The 21,513-nt window shown below is 39.5% G+C and overlaps 1 protein-coding gene across 2 annotated transcripts in view; it reads right to left on the bottom strand.

The window, feature by feature from the left end:
• Positions 1 to 14,278, bottom strand: part of ubn2.S (ubinuclein 2 S homeolog) — a 31,395-nt gene extending 17,117 nt beyond the window's left edge. Inside the window, exons 1-8 of one of the 2 annotated variants that reach the window (XM_018261125.2) lie at positions 13,587 to 14,278; positions 10,994 to 11,086; positions 6,468 to 6,569; positions 5,920 to 6,057; positions 5,606 to 5,712; positions 4,500 to 4,974; positions 1,697 to 1,767; positions 1,127 to 1,256 (exon numbers count right to left, since the gene is read on the bottom strand). In XM_018261125.2, the coding sequence (XP_018116614.1) occupies positions 1,127 to 1,256; positions 1,697 to 1,767; positions 4,500 to 4,974; positions 5,606 to 5,712; positions 5,920 to 6,057; positions 6,468 to 6,569; positions 10,994 to 11,086; positions 13,587 to 14,018 (1,548 nt within the window). In that variant the 5' untranslated portion in view covers positions 14,019 to 14,278. The remainder of the gene's footprint in view (positions 1 to 1,126; positions 1,257 to 1,696; positions 1,768 to 4,499; positions 4,975 to 5,605; positions 5,713 to 5,919; positions 6,058 to 6,467; positions 6,570 to 10,993; positions 11,087 to 13,586) is intronic. The other variant, XM_018261126.2, reaches the window with a different exon arrangement.
• Between the last annotated feature and the right edge of the window lie 7,235 nt (positions 14,279 to 21,513).

Here is a 21,513-nt window from a genome sequence, read left to right as displayed (position 1 = left end):
GGAGTTACAGTATATCTCTTGGATCCTTTTTTCACTGATATGGGGTGAGTGAATGGCACAAAGGTGTGTATATTTAGGAGAACACTAACTACACTATGCAATGGGGGCTATTAGAACTCAGATTTTTGTCATTATTTTATAAATAAAAATTCAACCTAACACCACAATTTGTCTTAATTCACAAAAAAAATCCTAACAAAAAGTGTATGTGCGGGAAAAGCTGCGACAAAATAATGGGACAATGTGAATTAGGTATGCACTGAATCCACTATTTTGGATTCGGCTGAACCCCCGAATCCTTCATTAAAGATTCGGGCGAATACCGAACCGAATCCTAATTTGCATATGCAAATTAGGGGTGGGAAGGAAAAACATTTTTTAACAAATTAGGATTTGGTTCAGCCTGCCAGAAGGATTCGTCCGAAACCTGCGGAAAAAGCCAGAGTCCTGAACCAAATCCTGGGATTCAGTGCGTCCCTAATGTGAATCGGGTGACTTTTTGAATCCTTGCCAGAAAACCACAAATTTTTTTTAATGAAAACCAGAGTCAAACAACCCAAAAACCCTCAAAAGCCACAAAGGCAAAAAACGTCAACCAATTGGGACATCTGCCATTGACTTTTACTGGACTTCGACAGGCTTTAGCTAGAGTATTTTCGGATTTTGATTTTTAGCAACTTCATAGCATAATAAAAATCTAAAAACTTGACCAGAAAAAGTTAAGGCTTAATATATATATTTCTTGTTCATTTTTCCAGCAACATGCATTGTGAATCTTGATATTTTGGAGGTTGAAGAGACCATGGCGTGTTTTTGGAGTGTGAATAACAATGAAATTACTGTAGTAATTATATTGGCTGTAATTCAATTGTTTGGCCATAGGACCAACGGTTGGATTAGCCTGGTATCACCTACCCAAAGCACGCTTGTTTGACGATCCTTGACAAACATGAATATCTTACATTGAATGGTCAGCTTTAGGCTATTTGGAAACCTTTTCAGATAAAAAGTTCTGACGAAGAAGTTATAGCAAATTACCCCTTTATACTACTTTCTTCTCAGAAGAATGTGGCATCCCTAGTAATGTCTTTGAACCTTTGAAGATTGTTATGGAGTGCACATTTACCTGAATATGAAGATGAAGTTTTTTCAAGCGCTTGACAAGTGTGTCTTTACTGCATGGCACAAAAGCCTCTATATGTCCATATACACCATTCCTGTTGCCTGGACTTAGTTCTTGTAACTGCAGTTCAATACTGCCAAAGAAAATAACTGGCGTTCAGATTAATGAGATTCTGTATCATATTAAAAAATACAATATAGTTATACATTTGTATGTATGCAATGTACATCTTTTTATTCCTGAAGATCCCGATATAGGCATTTAATCTGTAGCAATTAGATTACAACTCTAAATAACTGTGAATTAGATTTAGATACACAGATTTCTGCTGTGTATAGTATTTTAAGGGCTATATCACGTAGTAATTTTAAGATAAGATTTCTAAAAACACCTGTTGAAAATACAACTACTATGAGAGTATACAAGCAGCATAACAATGTAGTAGCACGTTTTTACAACCAAAAAAGTGGTGTAAGAGGCAATATTTTGGGCACATGTTTTGGGATGCAGATCATCTTTGCAATTGTTAAAATTTGATTCTTCAGAATACGGATACAAAGAAAATATACATACTCTAATAAAATGTTGTTAATCTCTTGAGTGAAAAATTTCTTCCGACCTCCTTCATCAAAACTTTTTGCAGCCTGTAAAAGAAGTATAATGGTCACATAATCAAAAGCACTCTTGTTTAGAGTTCTATATAATTAACCCATTACACTGTACAATAAAATCTTACATTTTCATAGATATCCCTGGCTCTAAACCACTATGTTACATAACTGGGTGGGAAAAATCAAGCCATATTTCTCTGTCGTCTCATGGGGACACAGGCACCATAGGAGTTAAGCTCCATCCTCCAGGAGGCAGGACACTTATTAAAATATTGAAAAAGGGGTGTGTGGTGGTCCATATTAACCCCACATGCCTAGTCCATTTGGACTGATGGCGGTATCTGCAGCAATCCTGTGATTACAGGGGAATTGATCAAACCTTACCTGGACAACTTACTCATAAAAGTGGAGAGAGCAACAGAGGATCTCCGTCTAGCAATTTCACTACTTCAGAGCTTTGGATGGACTGTGAATTAGTCCAAATCCAATCTAAATCCCAGTCATTCAAATGCATTTAGGTCCCCTGCAAGCGAACATCCTTACCGAACATCCTTACAGTCTGGAAAGGTGGAGCTCTATCTTGAACCTTCTCCGTCCCAACCGACAAGGAAGTCTGTTCTCTGGTGGTTGAAACCCAAAAATCCAAACACGGGACAGAACTGGGCATCATAGCCACAGACGCCAGCCTCCGAGGATGGGGAGCGACATGGAACCTATCAGCGCAAGGGTCATGGTCTCCAGAAGAGTCCAAACTTCCAATAAACACACTGGAACTAAGAGCCGTCAGACTGGCATTCGAGAAATGGTCACAACCACTTCAGACAAAAGTGGTACAGATACAAAGCAACTCTACCACGGTGGCCGAACAGTCCTAGCAGAGGCTCAGCAGATCCTAGGCTGGACGGAAGTCAACAAAGAGAGAATTTCCGCAATTCCCAGGGTATCAAAGACAAAGGCGGATTACCTCATCTGAAATGGATTAGATGCTCGAGAATGGGAATTGCACTTGGAAGCTTTCGCAGAGCTAGTACATCACCAGGGGTGTCCACAGATAGAACTCATGGCATCCAAAACCACCTGGAAAGTTGATCGTTTTTCACATGCTGTCAGGATCCGGCAGCAGGAACGGACGCAATCACGCAGAACTGCCACTTTGGCCTAGCTTATGTATTTCCACCTCTTAAGATGTTTCATCGGATACTGAAGAAGATCAGACAATCACAGCTCACAATAAATGTGGTAGCACCATACTGGCCAAGGAGGACATGGTTCTCAGACCTACAGGACATGTAAATAGATCAACAAATGTGACTAACTGCCAGGTCCGATCTACTCCTTCAGGGGACTATAGCCCACCCAAATCCAGGACTATTCCTTTTGACGGGGTGGATGTTGAACCAGCCATTTGGAGGAAACAATAACTAGCAGAAGAGGTCATTGCTACCATGCTGAAAGCCCGCAAACCAACATCATCCAGGTCCTATCATAGAATCTGGCACTCATACTAGAAAAGATGTACTGAAGGGGGTCTATCCTTCCTAGAACTTAATATTCCTAGAATCCTATTCCTTCCTACAATGGGGACTCCAATTAAACCTAAAACTCCGCTCTCTAAATGTACAGATATCAGCACTATCAGTACTGTAAGAGTGGTGTTAAATGATTCCATTTGAACGTTAACACAGGGAGCGCAACATTTGTGACCTCCATTCCGCTCACTAGTTCCGGATAGGATCTACACTTAGTACTTGAAATACTACTTGACACACCATTCGAACCCATGGGATCCATTTCGGAGTCATTTCTTACCAAAAAGGTGGTATTTCTAGTGGCAATTTCTTCAGCCAGAAAAGTGTGAGTTGATCTTGCGATTCACCGTTCCTGATTTTTCATAAGGAGCAAAGCTGTTCTACGGACTATACCTTTTTTTTTTTTATATTACCAAAGGTGGTATCACAGTTTCACGTGAATCAGAAAATTGTAGCTCCGACACTATGCCCAGAGGCAAAGAACAATAAAAGAATGTCGGCTACACAAGCTGGACGTAGTTAGAGTACTTCGCTGGTACATAGAAAGGTCTAAACCCTATCAACACTCTACATCCCTGTTCTGGATACCTTCGGGCCCTTAAAAAGGGTCAGGAAGCTTCCAAGTCAACCATTGCAAGATAGTTCAGAGAGGCAATTAGCAAAGCCTACTTGGCAAAAGGGAAGACACCACCAGTAAATGTTCGAGCACACTCAACGAGGGCAGTTGGAGCTTCCTGGGAGTGGCGCAACCACGCCTGAATAGAGCAGATTTGCAGAGCGGCTACCTGGTCCTCTGTGCACACATTCATAAAATTTTGCAATCTTGACATATATTCCTCAGCCGCATTTAGCTGCAAGGTGCTGAAACTGTGATGCAGTAATGGGTCAGTACAATTCTACTAAATTCCCACCCATTGTTCTGGGGCTGCTTTGCTAAGTCCCCTTACGGTCCCTGTGACCACCAGACAAGCCCCTTTTTCAATATTTTAATAATGTCCTGCTTCCTGGAGAATGGAGCTTAACCCCTAGGGGAGCACTAAACATGCCTTTCTACACTATTCGATGCAAGAAAAATCATGGCTATGCACTGTATGGGGCCCCCACCTCCTACGAGGGACTGTATGTTTTGAATGTACGTTTTTTGAAATATCAATAATAAAAAAACATGCCTTTCTACATAATTGCATTGTAATTGAAAAATGCTAGAATTGTATAATTACTCCACTTGTTACTGACCACTCGTAAATCAGCAATACGTTTTTCCAACGGAGCTGAAAGTCCTTCAGGAAGAGGTGGCACTTGTTTCGGTAGCTGCACCTCAGATGGGTTTAGGGATTGCCCAACTCTACTGTTCTCACCAGAACCTGCCGGGCTGTCATTAGATGCAGAATCCAAAAGCTTATCAAAATCAAAGTCACTTAGCATCTCCAGAGCACTCTCTGCTTCCTGCATGAGCTCCCTCTCACTGCCAAAGATGGCAAGAACTGGATCAGCGCCAAGGCCAAGGTCAGACAAATCATTTGAAGCAGCAGTGACTAATTTAGGAGCAGTATTTACCACAGTTACAGTCGGTGGATTTGGTTTGTTTACTTTTTTATGTATGGCATCCTTCTCTTTTTGAAATTTCCGCAGCATGGCAGCAAGGGCCACAGAGTCTTTATAAAGTTTTTTCTTCTTCTTGTCAGGTTTGTGGGAATTGAAGGCCATGACACTGTAAACAAAAATGCAAACAAAAACATGTTTTTGCTGGAAAATACAACTATAAACTATATGTTTATGAATGAGAGTAGTGTTGAAAAGTACAATAAAATATTACAGCTACTGCTCCAGGGAGACATGGGTCTCTGGTTCTAATGGTTTCTTAGTTGCACCATTAGCTTTTGTCAGATTGCCTGCAACAGGGATGTCATTTATAATGGCAATAAATAAATGGGAACACTGCAGATTTCCTGCAATCCGTAAATTTGGGATTAACAATTTCAGAAAATGTATAGTCTACTAAAAACATTTCTATATACAAAATACCTGCTTTGTCGTCAATAAGAAATTACATTTATTTTGCAAGGCATGGCTTAGTAACGTAATAACAAATAATGGAAATATTACAGTTCCATTACAAATGAGGGCCCTGACAGACAGGTGTCTGATCACTCCTGGGAAATATCCTCTCCCATGGATGATACAGTACCTAAAATTCAGAGTATATAATATCTCTCAGTTGGCAAAACTCAAATTTAAAATAAAGAATATTTTTTTATGGAACAGTACATTACTAGCCAGTAGACTTAATTACAATAAGACTATTACCATTCCAACTGATAAAGATTTATCTCTAAACATACCCTATCTGTTTAGCAGCTTTCATTTTCTTAGGCTTTTCTTTCTCGGTGTTCTCCTCTTTCCTCTTTCGTTTCTTCAAGGATCGTTCACCGTCTTTAATTTTTGATACCTTTAGAAAAGTACATTATAGTTGAAACCAAAACTTGGATTTAAATGAATATCACCAAATACTCAACTGACACTACTTTTTTTTTTTTTAGACTGTATATATAAAATAATTGTAATTTAAAAAATGTAATAAACATTTGTAGTTTATTGCTGCTCTTAACAGCATGTATACAGATAACAATAGAACAAGAGATGCCCAAAAACTCACTTTTGATGTTTTGTGCTTCTTATTCTCAACAAAGTCTTCATTCTCAGAATCTGAAGCCTGCCTAAACTGCAGTGTTCCGGTGTTGATATAAAATCCTCCATATTTTGTATTCAACGAAGCTGGCACCAATTCATCATACTAGAAAGAAGTGTGATGAGAAGAGCAAAATAAAACAGTATATATTTATACCGTTTCCATTTTTCTAGAATGGAAAAAAAAACATAGGCAAACTACTTTTCAATTATTTTACAATTTAAAAAAGTCAAAGCAACAACTATTAAAGATGCAAATAAGATATTGACATTGCTATATGTTACATTGATAAGATAAATAAATTATATATTTTACAATTGTTTTCTAAAGTGGCATAATGAAAAGACGTGTGAAAACCCAAAATAGAACACACTGGACACCAATACACATGCTTAAAGTGCAAGCATTACAGTTCTAATGAAGAAATAAGAGAGGACAGAGTTGTAAACTGGAAAGTTAAGGTAGGGGGAAAAAAAATCAGGAATTCTAAATAACAATTTGCAGACACTACTCACTGCCTCAGAGTTGTCAATAAAGGGGTCTGTCTCATCATAGCCATAACCAATATCAATCAGATCTTGCACACGGTCTTTACGATGATGATGACTTTTCCCTCCCTTGAAAGAAAAATATATTTAAATAAGCACAAAATAACTTTTCATACTAGTTTATAAACATCACTCAGAAAAAGAAATCATCAATTCTGTTCAAAAATATATAGGCCCTCACAACTCCCCATGCACCCTATTGAAAAGCAGAAATTTCTACACATTATGTTTTTCAAAGGTAAACTACCAACAAGATAAGGTCTACCTATTCAAATACTTTCTGCTAATGCATTGCAGCCATCTAATCCCTGTGTACAAACTACTGCTGACTGCAGCGCATTTAATTTGCCACTAAATTTTATGTTCTGTGACCAAATGAATTCCCCTTCATTTCTAGTCCCTTGTTCCATCAGCTTTTGCATGAATTTAGCTACCCTGGTTTGTATTCCGTTACAAGACTGTAGTCAGTCAATTTAGCATCATCCAAAACCCTACTATAGTTTACATGATTATCAAAAATGTACATAATGTAACAAACAGCGATTAGCACCACGTTAATAGAATATCTGACGTTTGAGCACTACTAACCCCAGAAAAATATATATATTGTTTCAAAAGTCACATTTCCATGTGCCATGGCGATCAGAGCAACCAGGTAAACTTAAATAAAAATCCCTGTCATATGGGATGTGCTGTCAATGGGCAGTCATGCCTGGTTCAAAAAGTAGCCAGAATTTAAAAAAGCGTACTAGAGGAAAAAGCCTGAGGTGAGTTCCAGACTGGGCAAGAATGATGGTTTATAAAAGCAGGCAAACCTAAGTAAAGAAGGAGAAAAACTGCCAGTGTATGGTTTGTCTGCACTCTGTCTAACCCACATTCTAGAGTTCATCAGCTAATATAAACAATAAAAAGTCAATATTTGTACAAAAAAAAGGAGAAAATTGCCAGCACACAGTATGCCTTTAAAAAGAATTATTACAAAAAATGAGGTGTTTGTACCACACTGGAAATTTTCCTCCTTCTCCTCTTTTGTGTACAAATATTTCTATCTTTTATAGCTGCTGGTCAACTCCAGAATGTGGGTTAGACTGAGCTTGGTCACAAGGGTGCTTCTAGCAGCTGGTCAACATCGCAGGGTTAGACCAGCGCTGGCGATTTCTTTCTATGTTTCAAAAACCTAAATAAAGAAACCAAGAGGACATACCACAGAGCAGAAGGAGGCAACATAGAATATTAATTGAAAAACACAACACCACACTTACTGCAGAAGTATTGAATAAAAGTGCAGATACAGCTTGCTGGGTTTCAAGTCCTTCCTGCATAGCAGCCCCTTTATGCAATGCAGATATATTTAGTCTAGCAATGCAATTACATAAATGGAGCAAATTAAAGGGAAAACAAACTATAATTGACATTTAGTATCTATAAAATTTCAGCAAAACATGCCCAGAAGACCTACATTACTGGCAAATCTGGTGTCCATATTATTATGACTGAATGCGTGAAAGAATCTTTGTTTACTAGAAAGGGTAACATTATAAGAATGTATTATCTCAGCTGTTCAAAAGGTCACTGTTTATGCTTTTTATATATACGCGAATGTTAAAGTAAAGACTATAAATGACATTTTATATAATGGGATTAATGCACCAGCCTAAAGGTTCAGCATATCTATAACAGTAATGATTCAAGCCTTCAAATTGTCACATGCGCTCCCCATGTTGGAGTATAAGACTTGGGCACAGAACTTCCCTGCTGAGAATTATGGTGGCCATGGGCTGGTCCAGAAACCAAAAACATAAACATGTAGGATCGCTACCCTACTTTTTTGGGTAGGACTACACGGACGTTTTCAACGAGATCCGGCGCACTGCAACAAAATGCATGCGACGGAAATAAGGTAATCGATAGAAATGACGGATGAAGTCGCATCGTTGATCTGACGCGGCATGACTGTCGGATGCAGACGCGGCACTCGCAGGACTTACAAAAAATTAAAGGTGTTTATTGTATCAAAAAAGAACCTAGTTTCAACCAAAGGCCACCCCGATGGAACCTAGTTTCAGCCACCCTTCTTCCTGTTCCTGCTGTCCCTCCCAGTATCTATTCCCTTCAGAGCTACCAATCCATTCCTCCACCTAGAAATGGATCTGCACCATACAGATCATTTAGACAACTGCAGTGACGCAGTAACGCTTTGTTTGTCACTTTGAACAACTTTCAGACAATAGGCAGATAACTGCAACTTTGTATTTTCAGTCCTGTTTTAAGTTATTGGTTGCTATGTGAGAGCCCCCTAACAACGCTCCCATTCCTGTGACGCCTACAAGCACGCCACCTGCTGCCATCTACTACACTACAGTCTGGCCAGAGAAGCGCTGTCTGTTCAACGAAGTTTCGGCATCATTGCACTGTATGTGAGAGACTTTACCGAGACGCCTAACCAACTGAAGTTACTGAGCCGCCATTTCGCTACACTAAAAAGCAGCCTCTCCCCAGCAGGTGTATGCGCCCCAATATACTGGTAATCAACAGCGCTTCCTTTTTCCCTTTAAATTTGATAGAGACGATGAAAGCTCCTCACGCTGAGTGTGCTGCACTACAAAGAACTTTTGCTTGTACATGATTATGCTTTATATTAGTTACGATTTTGTATCCGGTCTAGTAATGTTGCAACCCTTATCACAAACTTGATACATTGTCCTAAATATATGTAACAGAATAATACAGAGTTATGTTTTTGTTTGTAGATACATGTATTTTGACTTTTCAGCTTATCTTAGTTCTTTTTATGTACATCCACTTTGATAACACGTCACAGTGACGTCACTACTACCTCTTTCCCGCCACTGGAGGTTTAAATGGTTGGTGCTTGTTTGTATGTGCACTTTGAGAAAGGCTAGAGTGCTAGCCGAAACGTTAGTTCTTTTTTGATTCAATGAACACCTTTAATTTTTTGTACGCAAGCTTTTTCCTTTGTTCCAACTGTACATTTTTGGGCTTGTTGCACCCGGGCAACGTTCACCTCTTAACGAGTTGTGGCAACCAAGTTTGGGAGTTTTATTTTGAAAGCAGCTAGTAAGTTGCAGGTAAAACTTAGTCCCTTTGTAAAATGTATAATGAAGCAATAGAATTCTTAATGAATCAGATGAAAATTGAGCATAGGACTGGCCAGATATGGGATGACTTTGACGTAGTTGGCCAGCTTAAATATATTGCAATATATTACAAACAAACAATCCCTGTTTTGTTTAAAGGGTAAGGCATTTTTCAGTAGCAGTATGCACAAAATGTCTCTGTCTTAAATATATAGATAATGGGTTGAGTGCAGAGGACTCTTGTATTTGTCTATATGTATTTTGTGGTCACACCCTCATTGCACCCCCGTCTAATGGTTTTAAAAATCAGTGGTGAGCAGAACTTTCCCTTGTTTGTTATAGTTATACAGGAGCAGTGACCAGCTCCATGTTGTAGCTCCCACCCTTCCCAGCTATAGTCAGGCTTAGATTAGCTGAAACGTCTATTTATTTTCAATAAATTTCTCCGATTTTTTTGCATCTTAAGACCTCTGAGTGCTCGCCTCTTTCCAGGAGAGAGATATAGATTTACAAATTTACAACCAGAGATGTATTTAGGTCCAGTGACACCATAGGAATCGGACTGTAGAGCATCTCCAGATGGGCAGAATGACAGCAAAAGCACAGTGTATGACATCACTTCGAGCTCCAAAATGGGACCTGTTCCCCTCACCCCCCCCCCCCCCCCCCATGAAGCTGCGCTGCTGGATATAAGCAGTAAGTCTATTCAGTGGCAATTTGAAAAAAAAAAAAAAAATTCAAATATATAAGTACCTAGGCCCACAGCTTTTGGGGGCGGACCTCAGGTGCCTATATATAAATACAGCCCTGTGTACAACCCATATGGCACAAGCGTATATATTAAAGATAACTGAAAATCTATTTAAAGTTGCCTTTGGTTGAACGTTTTCATTGAAGAGAAAGGGTTGAGAATTGAAACATTATTGGTATTAAACATTATTGGTATTATTGGAGTATTTTACACCGAATTTGGCCATCGAATGATTGAAGTAAAATCGTTCGATCGAACGATTCAAAGGATTTCAGCGATCGATCGAAGGATTTTAATTCGATGTGTAAAGACTTGGAAAAAGTTTGTAGAAGGTCCCCATAGGCTAACATAGCAATTCGGTAGGTTTAATTTGGCAAAGTATTGAAGTCGAAGTTTTTTTAAAGAGACAGTACTTCGATTATCGAATGGTCGAATATTCAAACTATTTTTACTTCAAATCGAATTCGAAGTAAATTCAAAGTTGTAGTATCCTAACACGATGGTCGAAGTATCCAAAAAATTAGTTCGAATTTTTTTACTTTGAAAATTCCCTCTAATTCACCTCGACCCTTGATAAATCTGCCCCTAAAAGTCTGTTTATTTACAGAAGGAGTACAGAAAGATGGCATTACCAAAATACTTACATATTTGGCTTCAAACTTCTTAGCCAAGTTTTCTACTTCTTGCCTCTCTCGCTCATCGTCATTAAATGGATCATTTGATGCTGGAGGCTTTGACTATGAAAAGAAAAATAATTTGATCAGTACCACAAAATATTGCATTTTCATTTTCTACCCTTACCAAGAAAAGACAATCTGACATTAGCAGCATGAGTTATAAGGACGGTATCATCACAAAATTGACCTTATTTGGCTTATTACAAAGTTAACAGTACAGAGTTCTATTGTCAAAATCTACGGAAATGTCCATTGCTTTTCTTTCTGCTCTAGCAGCAAACCTTTGTCATCCCAGGGGTTGTTCACCTTTGAGTTAACTTTTATTATGATGTTGAGAGTGATATTTTGAGACAATTTGATATTGGTTTTAATTTTTTATTATTTGTAGTTGTTTAGCTTTTTATTCAGCAGCCCTCTAGTTTGCAATTACAACAATCCGGTTGCTAGGGTCCAAATTTCCCTAGTAACCATTCATTGATTTTAATGAGAGAGAAACGCCAACACAAAGGCACTCGCGGCGCTTCGATTTCCGAAGCTGCCTCACAAGGAAACTTCAGGCGACTTCTGAAATCGAAGTGCCGCGAGTGCATTTCTGCAGGCGATTTTTCATTTAACAGGCGGAAGGTAGGGGGAAGGCAGTTCGGGGAGAACGTTGCCCCGAAGAAGAGGCGATTAGTCGCCTGGCGACTAAATCTCCTCGAATCTGCCCGTGTGCCCCTGCCCTAAGATCTACCAGGGAGCTGTTATCTGGCTACCTACCTATTTATCTGCTGATGGGCTGCTGAGGGGGGGGGGGAGAAGGGAGGGGAGGGATATCACTCAAACTTGCTTTACAGCAGTAATGAGTGACTTTAACTTATCAGAGCATATTTCACATGGCTGGGGGCAGCTGGGAAACTGGCAATATGTCTAGCACCATGTCAGATTTCCAAATTAGGTATAAAAAAAAAACAGTTTGCTCTTTTGAAAAACAGATTTCAGTGCAGAAGAGAGCTGGAGCAGCACTATTAATGGATGCATTTTAAAAAAAGAAAAAAAAAAAAAAAAAAAACAGTTTCACCATGACAGTATTACTTTAAAGGAGAAGGAAAGCTACTGAGGCATTTTATTGCCAATAGATTAGCTGCAATAGTGCAAGCTAGAATACTATATTTATTCTGTAGAATGTTTTACCATACCTGAGTAAAAAGCTCTAGAAACTCTCTGTTTGTTTAGGATAGGAGCTGCAGTATTAATGTGGTGTGACATCACTTCCTGCCTGAGTCTCTCCCTGCTCTGGGCTCAGATTACAGTAGAGAAGGGAGGGGTGGGGGGAGAGGAGCAAACTGAGCATGCTCTTGCCCAGGGCAATGAGGTTTAAGCTGAAGGCAGGAAGTCTGATACAGAAGCCCATGTGTACACAATAGAAGGAAAGAAATGCTGTGTTTCTTTTGACAGGGGACTCCGAGCAACATTACTTTGGGGGTTTACTGGTGTATTTATAGAGACCTTTCTGATAAGGCTTACTTAGTTTTAACCTTTCCTTCTCCTTTAAAGCTGGTAGTTGGCATTTGAAGGTGGCGGGCGTGGAGAGCAGGAGAAGAGCTCAACCTGCACGACACCAGTGAAGAGGAGTGCGAGGTCGGCCCCAACATGCCCGAACCGCGGGTATCGGGCTGGCCCACACATCACTAGTTGCTAGGGTCCAAATTACCCTAACCCATTTAAAAGTCACTTTCCTTCCAATTTTCCAAGAAGGCAAATACTTGTTTTTGACACGACTGGTGCCTTTAAAATATAAACATAAGACTAACCAGTAACTATTTACACATCATTCAAGTGTTATTATAGTCAGCAAACAAACATGCTTGGCGCTAACAAGCATAAACCTACCACATTTCAGTTCTTAAGGTTAAGGACACACTCGACGATTTGTCGCCAACGTTTTAAAAAAGTAAATCGCGGCGACAAGACGATCGTCTTTTTTGAACAGTCGATTCACAGCGACTATTGGCACAGAGCAATTTGTATCCCATTACTCTGTGCGGTACGTGCTCCACCCAAACCGGAAACGGTTTGTGCTTCCCGCTGTAACCTGGCGTCTTTACGTGCTTGCGTTCGCATTGTAATTTGAATACAATTGCTGCTACTTATCTGTATGTGTGTGCGTGTCTAGGAGATTTCAGTGCTTTTCTAAAAACATGCTATTTCTGATAAATCGCTCGGAAAAGGGTCTCAGTGCGTTTTGGAGTTACAGATCTGCATGCCTCATGACATTTTACAACAACAAAAAAAGTTTTAAGAGTGGCTTGCTCGCAGGTGCTGCTGGGAGATGTAGTCTAAGCGCTGGAAAGAAGCAGCTTGTGGATAGATTGTATCGCTGAGGTAGGGCACATGAATAAGGGCACATTAGAGACATCGGGTGTCATTTATTAACACTGGGCAAATTTACCAGTCAGATTGTTGCAATCGTTGTTCTACTTGCAGCTGGTTTTAAAGGACTAATCCCTGATTGGTTGCTATAGGTAAATGTGCCCAGTGTTGATAAGAGTCCCAGTGTGTAGGATGGATCGAATCTCACCAGTCCAGCGGTTTCCTTGCGTGTAACGGGGATGAGTGCGCGTCCTGCCTTCTGCTCTTTCTGCAGCAGATCCGGATAACTGAACTCCGCACAGCCCTCCTCTGTGGGATCGGTGAGTGCCAATTGCAGCCTCACAGTGCCGGCCAGTTGGTGAGTGTCATCCCCCTGGGGTTTGTCCAGCACATGACAGATGCCGGCCTCTAGGGCAGGAGACGAGGGCTCGCGTTGCAGCCGGTGCCCGAGCGCTTGCGGAGGAGGCCTCGGCTGGAACATGACTTGGTGCGCGGCCCTGGGCTGCGGTGGCCTTTGTGCCGGCGGCTGCAGTGGAGGTGGAGTTTGCTGGTTCTGTTGCTCCACAGACAAGACTGGCCCGGTCTCGCGTGGCTTCATGGGTGACAGACTTACAAACGGAACCCTACGCGGCTCCGCCATTCTTTCTTCACACACTCACAGCTGCCGCTTAAAAATGTGCTCGCGCGTCCTGCCTTCTCCTCTACTTTATTCCGTACCCGGTGCAACTTGCCTTCAGCTGGTGACGGCTCCCTTATAATTGTTCCCTAAGTGCTGCGGCCGCCACCAGCTCCAACAGTCCCTCTCTATTTGCTGCTGCCATTTGGGACCCCACATAAATAATAACAGGGCCACTCGCTATGGCGCAAGCGCCTCTGGGACCTCGGATGTGGGCGGATAACTCGACGTCATTACGCTACACGTGCTGTGTTCTTTGCGTTTGTTTTACATTCTACGTAATCTACGCATTCTACGTTAAGTTCGGTTGTCATGGTAGCATGGACGCTGAGCTCTGAAGGGATAGTGATTTAAAGGGATACCGTGGGCCTATAGGGAATGTACACACGTTTCCGTAGGTCATGTGACAGAAGTTACATCACTAAGCACCGTTTATAAGGATATCATTTATATGGTATTCGTGGATCTTGTTGTATACTGCATACCTCCCAGCATTTAGGGACAAAAAAGTTGCTGCACATAACGTGGTGATTTTTGACCACGCCCAGTTGTGGCCACACCTCCTAATTACCATGTTCATTTATTCAATTTGGCAGGTTATAAAAGTTGGAACATATTTCTGTGTTTTTTTCCTCCCAGTTATTAGAGTTTTGCTAATGAAGGTAAATTGCCCTTTAAGCAAGTTTTCCCAAGGGACCTGTTATCTTATATTGTTACAATTACTTATTTGCTTATCTAGATACATTTGGATTGTTAGAAATGTATCTTATCTTCTGTTGTGGCTGTTCTGAGCTCTCTGCGAAAAGCCAATTAAGTTAAAAACTGTGTTTCTTTTTCTGCCTGTTAAGTGCAGAGAAAAAATGGACTTTCCAGTACAAACAAGGGACTGCAGGTTGAGCTGTCAAAATAGGGACTGTCCCTCTAAAAACAGGACAGTTGGAAGGTATGTTATGTAATGACTGTCTCTGTAGTTAGTTTGGCTTGAGAAAAAAAATCAAGGAATAGGCTGCAGGCTGCAAACCCTTTACTAGATCTAATCTGTATACATGTTTCCAGCCACAAGCCATCTTGTTCTTGCTATTTCCTGCATCCTATACTCTTATAAAGTTGATATACGCCAGACACATTCTTGGATCCTTATCCTTATATACATCTACTGCAGCTGCACTTGGGCCCACCTTTGCCAGAGCCTGTTAAGAGTAGGGTTGCTGCACCAGCTGATGCAGGTATTACAAATATACCAATAAAAAAAGGAATGATCTAACTTCAGATATATAAAATTGACTAAAAGGAGGGGATCTGACTTCCGTCAGTATTTAATTTTGTATAGGAGAAAAGAAGAAAAGTATCCCCGTCTTCTTAATCAGAAAAATTACAAAAGAATATATATTATCACTGTGTGATCTGTTTTCAGTTTAACCATTAGGTCACGTGATCCAATATCTATGAATTCCCTCTTTTTGTTTGAATAATTGATCCCACAAAGTGCTAGTGCTTAACCTCAATAAGTTAACATTAAATAGGGTAAAACTAAAACACAATTCATTTTCCTTTTAATTATTGTGTATATTAGGTAATTTCTAACTCATGAATAATTCATTTAACATTAATTGATAAATTACTAACAACCCGCTAAAACACCAATAAGGATGGTAACGTGCCACCAAATGTGATCAATTCACATATAAATTACTTAAAGTGCAATTATGAACATCTCTGATTCCAAGAAAAGGTAGGAAAAGGAAATTGGTAGAATGGTGGAGAAGTCCCGTATTGTCTAGCTGATTGTTTTACTAACTGCGGGACCCAACAAAGGAGGAGAAGTCAGTGCTTCTGGAACTGTGGTCTCAATTCTATTTTAACTGGCTAGATTGAGAAGCTGTCTGTCTAAAAAACACAAAAATTCCAGAGCACTTATAGTGAAAACAGTAAACAAGAATACAGATGAGGAATCTCCTATAATCTGAGCAGAGAGAAGCGCCCAGATCACTATAAAAAAACGTTTTTGTAAAAAGAACCCCCCAAGGTTTTATCTAAAATTGGTATAAACCAGTGAGAATGGCAAGCCAACGCGCGTTTCGCAAAATTGCTTTTTCGAGGCTGTGTGTGCTGCCACGGACGCCAAATATTTATAATCTTTCGAACATGTGCCAGCGTCATTATGCCGGCGTCTTTACGCATGCTTACGCTCAGCGTAATGACGTTGTTAGTAATTTATCAATTAATGTTTATTTATTTATTTATTCATGAGTTAGAAATTACCTAATATACACAATGATTAAAAGGAAAATTAATTGTGTTTTAGTTTTACCCTATTTAATGTTAACTTATTGAGGTTAAGCACTAGCACTTTGTGGGATCAATTATTCAAACAAAAAGAGGGAATTTATAGATATTGGATCACGTGACCTAATGGTTTAACTGAAAACAGATCACACAGTGATAATATATATTCTTTTGTAATTTTTCTGATTAAGTAGATACTTTTCTTCTTTTCTCCTATACGGTATTACAAATATATTGCTGATACATTTATAATACCCTAATTTTCTGCTCTGGCCCACACACTTATTACAATTTCTCAGCCCAATCGTGGAAAATTTGCAATCAAGATGCTCTTGCATGTCATCTACCCACCCACTCACATCATTGCTCTACCTGATTAGATCATCACCCCTTCACATCGATGGCTGCCCTCTATTGCCAGAAGTGCCCCTGACTGGTAATAGTCATTTTAAAAGGCGCAACCCTAGATGGGAGGCCTGCAGCAGGACTATCAGAAAGCCTGCCTGAGCTTTGCAAGTCATGCAACACTGTGGTGGTAAGTTTCTAGCATGAATGAAGAGGCATTGTACAAAGGTGAGTGCACCTGTTACAAATTTTCAGAACAAGGTTGGGGCCAGGGTAGTGTTACCACCTTTATTGTGAAAATAATTTTTATTGTGAAAATTCAAGGTGAAGGGCACGGCCAAGAGGGGGGTGGGTCATGATGTAAATAAGCAGAGTCACATACCTCCAAACTGTCCCGTTTTGAGCGGGACAGTCAATGTCGGACTGGGATGCCAGGGGCCCACCAGAAAACCTAAGACCATGGGCCCACTTTCCAAACTATTATTCCTCCTCTCCTCACTCAACCTCTTTATTCTCCTAGTTTTTTATATCTACCTACTTCCATTATTAAGTATTTTTCCCATAAAGAAATAGGGAATGACCATGAAATAGGCTAAATGGTTAGAAGCAAGAGGCCCACTGACACCTGGGCCCACCGGGAGTTTTCCTGGTATCCCAGTGGGCCAGTCCGACACTGGGGACAGTCCTGATTTTGACAGCTCAACCCACAGTCCTGGGTTTGTTACTGAAATTTCCCAACTTTCTCTTTGACCTCCTGCACTGGACAGCCAGAAAAAGATACAAAGTTTCTATCTTAATTGGATTTTGACAGAGAGCCCAGAATAGATACATAGATACTTTTGTAACAATATAAGATAAGCAGGTCTTTTGGGGAAACTGAATTGTAGCTTAAATGGGAACTGTCATCAGAAATCACATCTTGTATGTTTCTGCTTATAGTATTAATGAAAGATATACGCAATAAAAATGATGGTCCTGTAAAAATAAAACATTCTGTTCACTCACTCTGTAACTTTCAACCATCCTATTTATAACTATGTACAGCCACAATCCAAATGCTTTTTGTCTGCGACATAACGTCACCAGCTTTGCCGTCGTCTCCTCCTGCAGACAAAGCCACAACTCCTCCTGGCTCATGCGCAGTCTAATTATTTAATTTAGTTGTCGGGTGGACGGAGCAAAGTGGGATGGGACAGAGGAGGGGGACTGTGATAGGGAAAATCCAAAAGCAGAACGGACCAGTTTTAATTTGACTGTTCACACTCCCCCCTGTCCGACTTTCGTTCTCCCTATGTAATTTCATGCTCCCTCCCTTAAAGGGGTTGTTCACCTTTGAGTTAACTTTTAATATGATGCAGTGATATTCTGAGACAATTGGTTTTCATGTTTTATTATTTTTGGTTTTTGACTTATTTAGCTTTTTGCTCTCCAGATAGTAATTTCAGCTACCTTGTTGCTAGGGTCCAACTTACCTTAGCAACCATGCATTGATTTGAATAAGAGACTGTGAAATCAATAGGAGAGGGCCCATTTGAAAGGTCGGTAACAAAAAGCAGCATTAACAAATAATTTGTAGCCATACAAAGCATTTGTTTTTAGATGGGGTCAGTGAGCCCCATTTCAAAACTGGAAAGAATCAGAAGAAAAAAGCAAATAATTCAAAAACTATAAAAAATAAAACATGAAGGCCAGTTGAAAAGTTGCTTAGAATTGGCCATTCTCTAACATACTAAATGCCAACTTAAAGGTGAACCACCCCTTTAAGCAAGCTCTATATCGCCACTGCGAAGAGTAATAAATAATGGGGTCACCGCAGGGAGGAGGGTAAACAGGAGAATGCAGCAACAGGCATATTTGGGATGGCGCAGGGCGTAGGAGGCATGCATGGAGAAAGTTGAAAGCCGAAGGGGACGATGGAAGAGGAGTAGCAGTGAAAGGCAGACGGTTTATTATCTAAAGGAGAATGGCGATTGATATATGATTAAGGGAGCAGTAGAAGAGAAGAATGGCGCTGTAAAAATTGTCAGGCTGGGGGGGGGGAGCATGGAGAAAACAGAGGACTGACACTTAAATAACCACCCAGTCGAATTGTGAGTATATGGGCCTCATAGAATATACAATTTACAATAGAAGGCTGATTTGTTGTTCATTCAGATTCTCATTACATGGCAACTCAGAAACCAGTGCAATTGTGCGTGTCACTGACACTACTAAGAAAATCCAAGATATAGGGCTGTTGTACCTTTAGGCTGGTGCAGTAAGTTCAGTATATAACATATGGCTTTCTATCATTAATTTGTTTCCTATTATATTCCTGCATTAGAAAGTTTAAGTGCTGGATGTATATAGCTCCACCCCAGCTTCCATTTATGAGATCTGGCCCAGCTTAAAGTTTCAGTCACTAAAAGTGATAATCATGAGATTTAGGGGCAGATTTATCGATCTCCAAAGTTTGTGGGAAAAAAAACCCACGTAGAAAAAAAACGCAACGCTAGTGTATTTAAGAAAAAACTAAACAAAATATTCCCGTGCAGGTTTTTTTGTGGAAAATAATAATAATATTAGAATCTCATGCCAGCGAGAATCTCATTGTCCCATTCATTTTCAATAAGGCTGAAAATCTTGAATGTTGAAAATAAATACATAAAGTTGTTAGAGAATATTCCCATTGACTCCTATACAACCTTGCCAGCTTTTACTTGGCGAGTTTTTTCTAGCAACTTTTCACTTTTTCTTTAATATATTTAGACTATTCAAGGTTTCAGAATATACTCGTGTTTTTTCCGCATCCGTGGTTTTTCTCCGTGTTTTTCTCGGATCGAGCAAAATCATCAACTCGCTTTTTTCAGTCAGATTTCTAAATGTAAAAGTCATAACTTTTAGTTTTAAAAGTCATCAGAACTTTTTTTTTTTGCTGGCCCCAGTGCTCTTCCATACCCTTCTATCCTTTGTGTGGAGACCGACAGACTCCTTTTACACCAAGGTCAACTTAAGCCTTTTAAAAATATGCTCTGTATAAACTGCTCTCTATATAAAAGGATTCCATTTTTATTTTACTGTACAGAGAGAGACAGTTTACTGTACATGATTTTATTTTAGTTCACATCATGATTACTTACTTGGGTTCACAACCTGCCAAAATCATCTGAAAGATTCCCACACAAGCTCCTCTCTTCCCCTCCCAGTATTCAGGACTGGGATCCAGTCTTTCAAGTATATCAAATGCTTTGGCAGCATAATAGAAGTGGCCCATCTGTAATTGATAACCTGAATAAATAATGACTGCTAATTTAAAGGGAAAGTTCACTTTTTGCATCATGTAAACAGCAATAGTTTGAGACAATTTGCATTTGGTCTTCATACTGTATATTATTTTTTTTTTAAATAATTAAGTATTTTGTTTAGCTTATTTTTGTTCAGCAGCAGTTTGAATAATTGACTGGAACATGAGTAGGAAAGTCTGAATAGAAAGATAAAAAAAGTAACAAGAACAATACCATTGTTGCCTCACAGTGCAATAGGGGTCTGTTACCCCCATTGGAAAAGAGGCAGAAAATAGTAAATAATAAAATCATATTATTTAAATAAATAATAAAACTATAATAAAGAAATATGAAGGGAAATTATTTGCCTTTTATAAGTATTGTTCAGCTTTCCACAGAGCTATAGCTGGGACTGGAGACAGTATTTAAAAAAAAAAAGTATTTTATATCTGTAATCAATGAGCAACATGGCAACATGATCCCATATTAATTTCATACATATATAATATAGCTTTAATATAAACTTTAAAAAGCGTTTTGGTTCACAATGTAAGTGAAGGTGCCCCTCTTCTTAGGGCGAGGTCACAAGGGGCATTTTTATGTTCCGTTTTTAAAAACCGCAAATCGAATGTAAATACGCCAATGAAACCACGTGCTTGTGCGTGATAATGTGCATTTTTCAGTCTGTAGATTTCTTTTCCCAACATGCATTTGTGGTTTTTCTTGTTCCCCACAATATCGCTTTGAAGAATTGTATTAAACTTTTGTGAAAAATAGCCAAAGCAATTTACATGCAAAATGTAGCCAGACTGATCATCAATATGCAACGTAATTACATTAACAGCAAACAATGCCGCAAATACGTATATGCACAATCCATCTCGCAAGAGTTTGGACGACATTTTGAAAGTATGTGGCATATTTCAGCTGTGTGTATTTCCAAACCTGCGGATCTCATAGAGTTCAATAATATGGCTTTTCATTGGCATATTGGTGTTTCTGTTGAAAAACGCAAATACTGGCATCTTGTGGTGGATGTTGGGTCGCAAACGCCCTGGGGAAATTGCTATAGTGTGTATTCCATTATTTTCAGTAGGGCTTAATTTTGTGCATATTTACACTTGACCCCTTATTTTAAAAACTCAAAGTAAAAACGCCCCCTGTGACCTCGCCCTTTTATGAACCCAGCTTAGATATGTGTAGTCATTTTTAATCTTGTCATTCTGAATTAAGAGGAAGACCTTAAAAAAAATAAAACTCATTAAAGGAAAACTATACCCCCAAACAAAAATATAATACATAAAACAGCTCATATGTAAAATCCTGCTTCATGTAAATAAACCATTTTCATAATAATATACTTTTCTAGTAGTATGTGAAATTGGGTAATCATAAATAGAAAACTGCCATTTTAAAAAAAATAAGGGCCGCCCCCTGGGATCGTAGGATTCACAGTGCACACAAACAATCCATACATGTTAGGCCAATTAGAGTTCTGTCTTTTGCTTCCACACTTCTTCCTGTTACAGTTAGAGTTGTAGTATTTCTGGTCAGAAAATGGTGGT

The sequence above is a fragment of the Xenopus laevis genome, chromosome 4S (assembly GCF_017654675.1).
Source record: "Xenopus laevis strain J_2021 chromosome 4S, Xenopus_laevis_v10.1, whole genome shotgun sequence".
Taxonomy (NCBI): Eukaryota; Metazoa; Chordata; class Amphibia; order Anura; family Pipidae; genus Xenopus; species Xenopus laevis.
The sequence above is the reverse complement of the archived record's forward strand: the minus strand, read 5'-3'. Positions and strand labels throughout refer to the sequence as shown.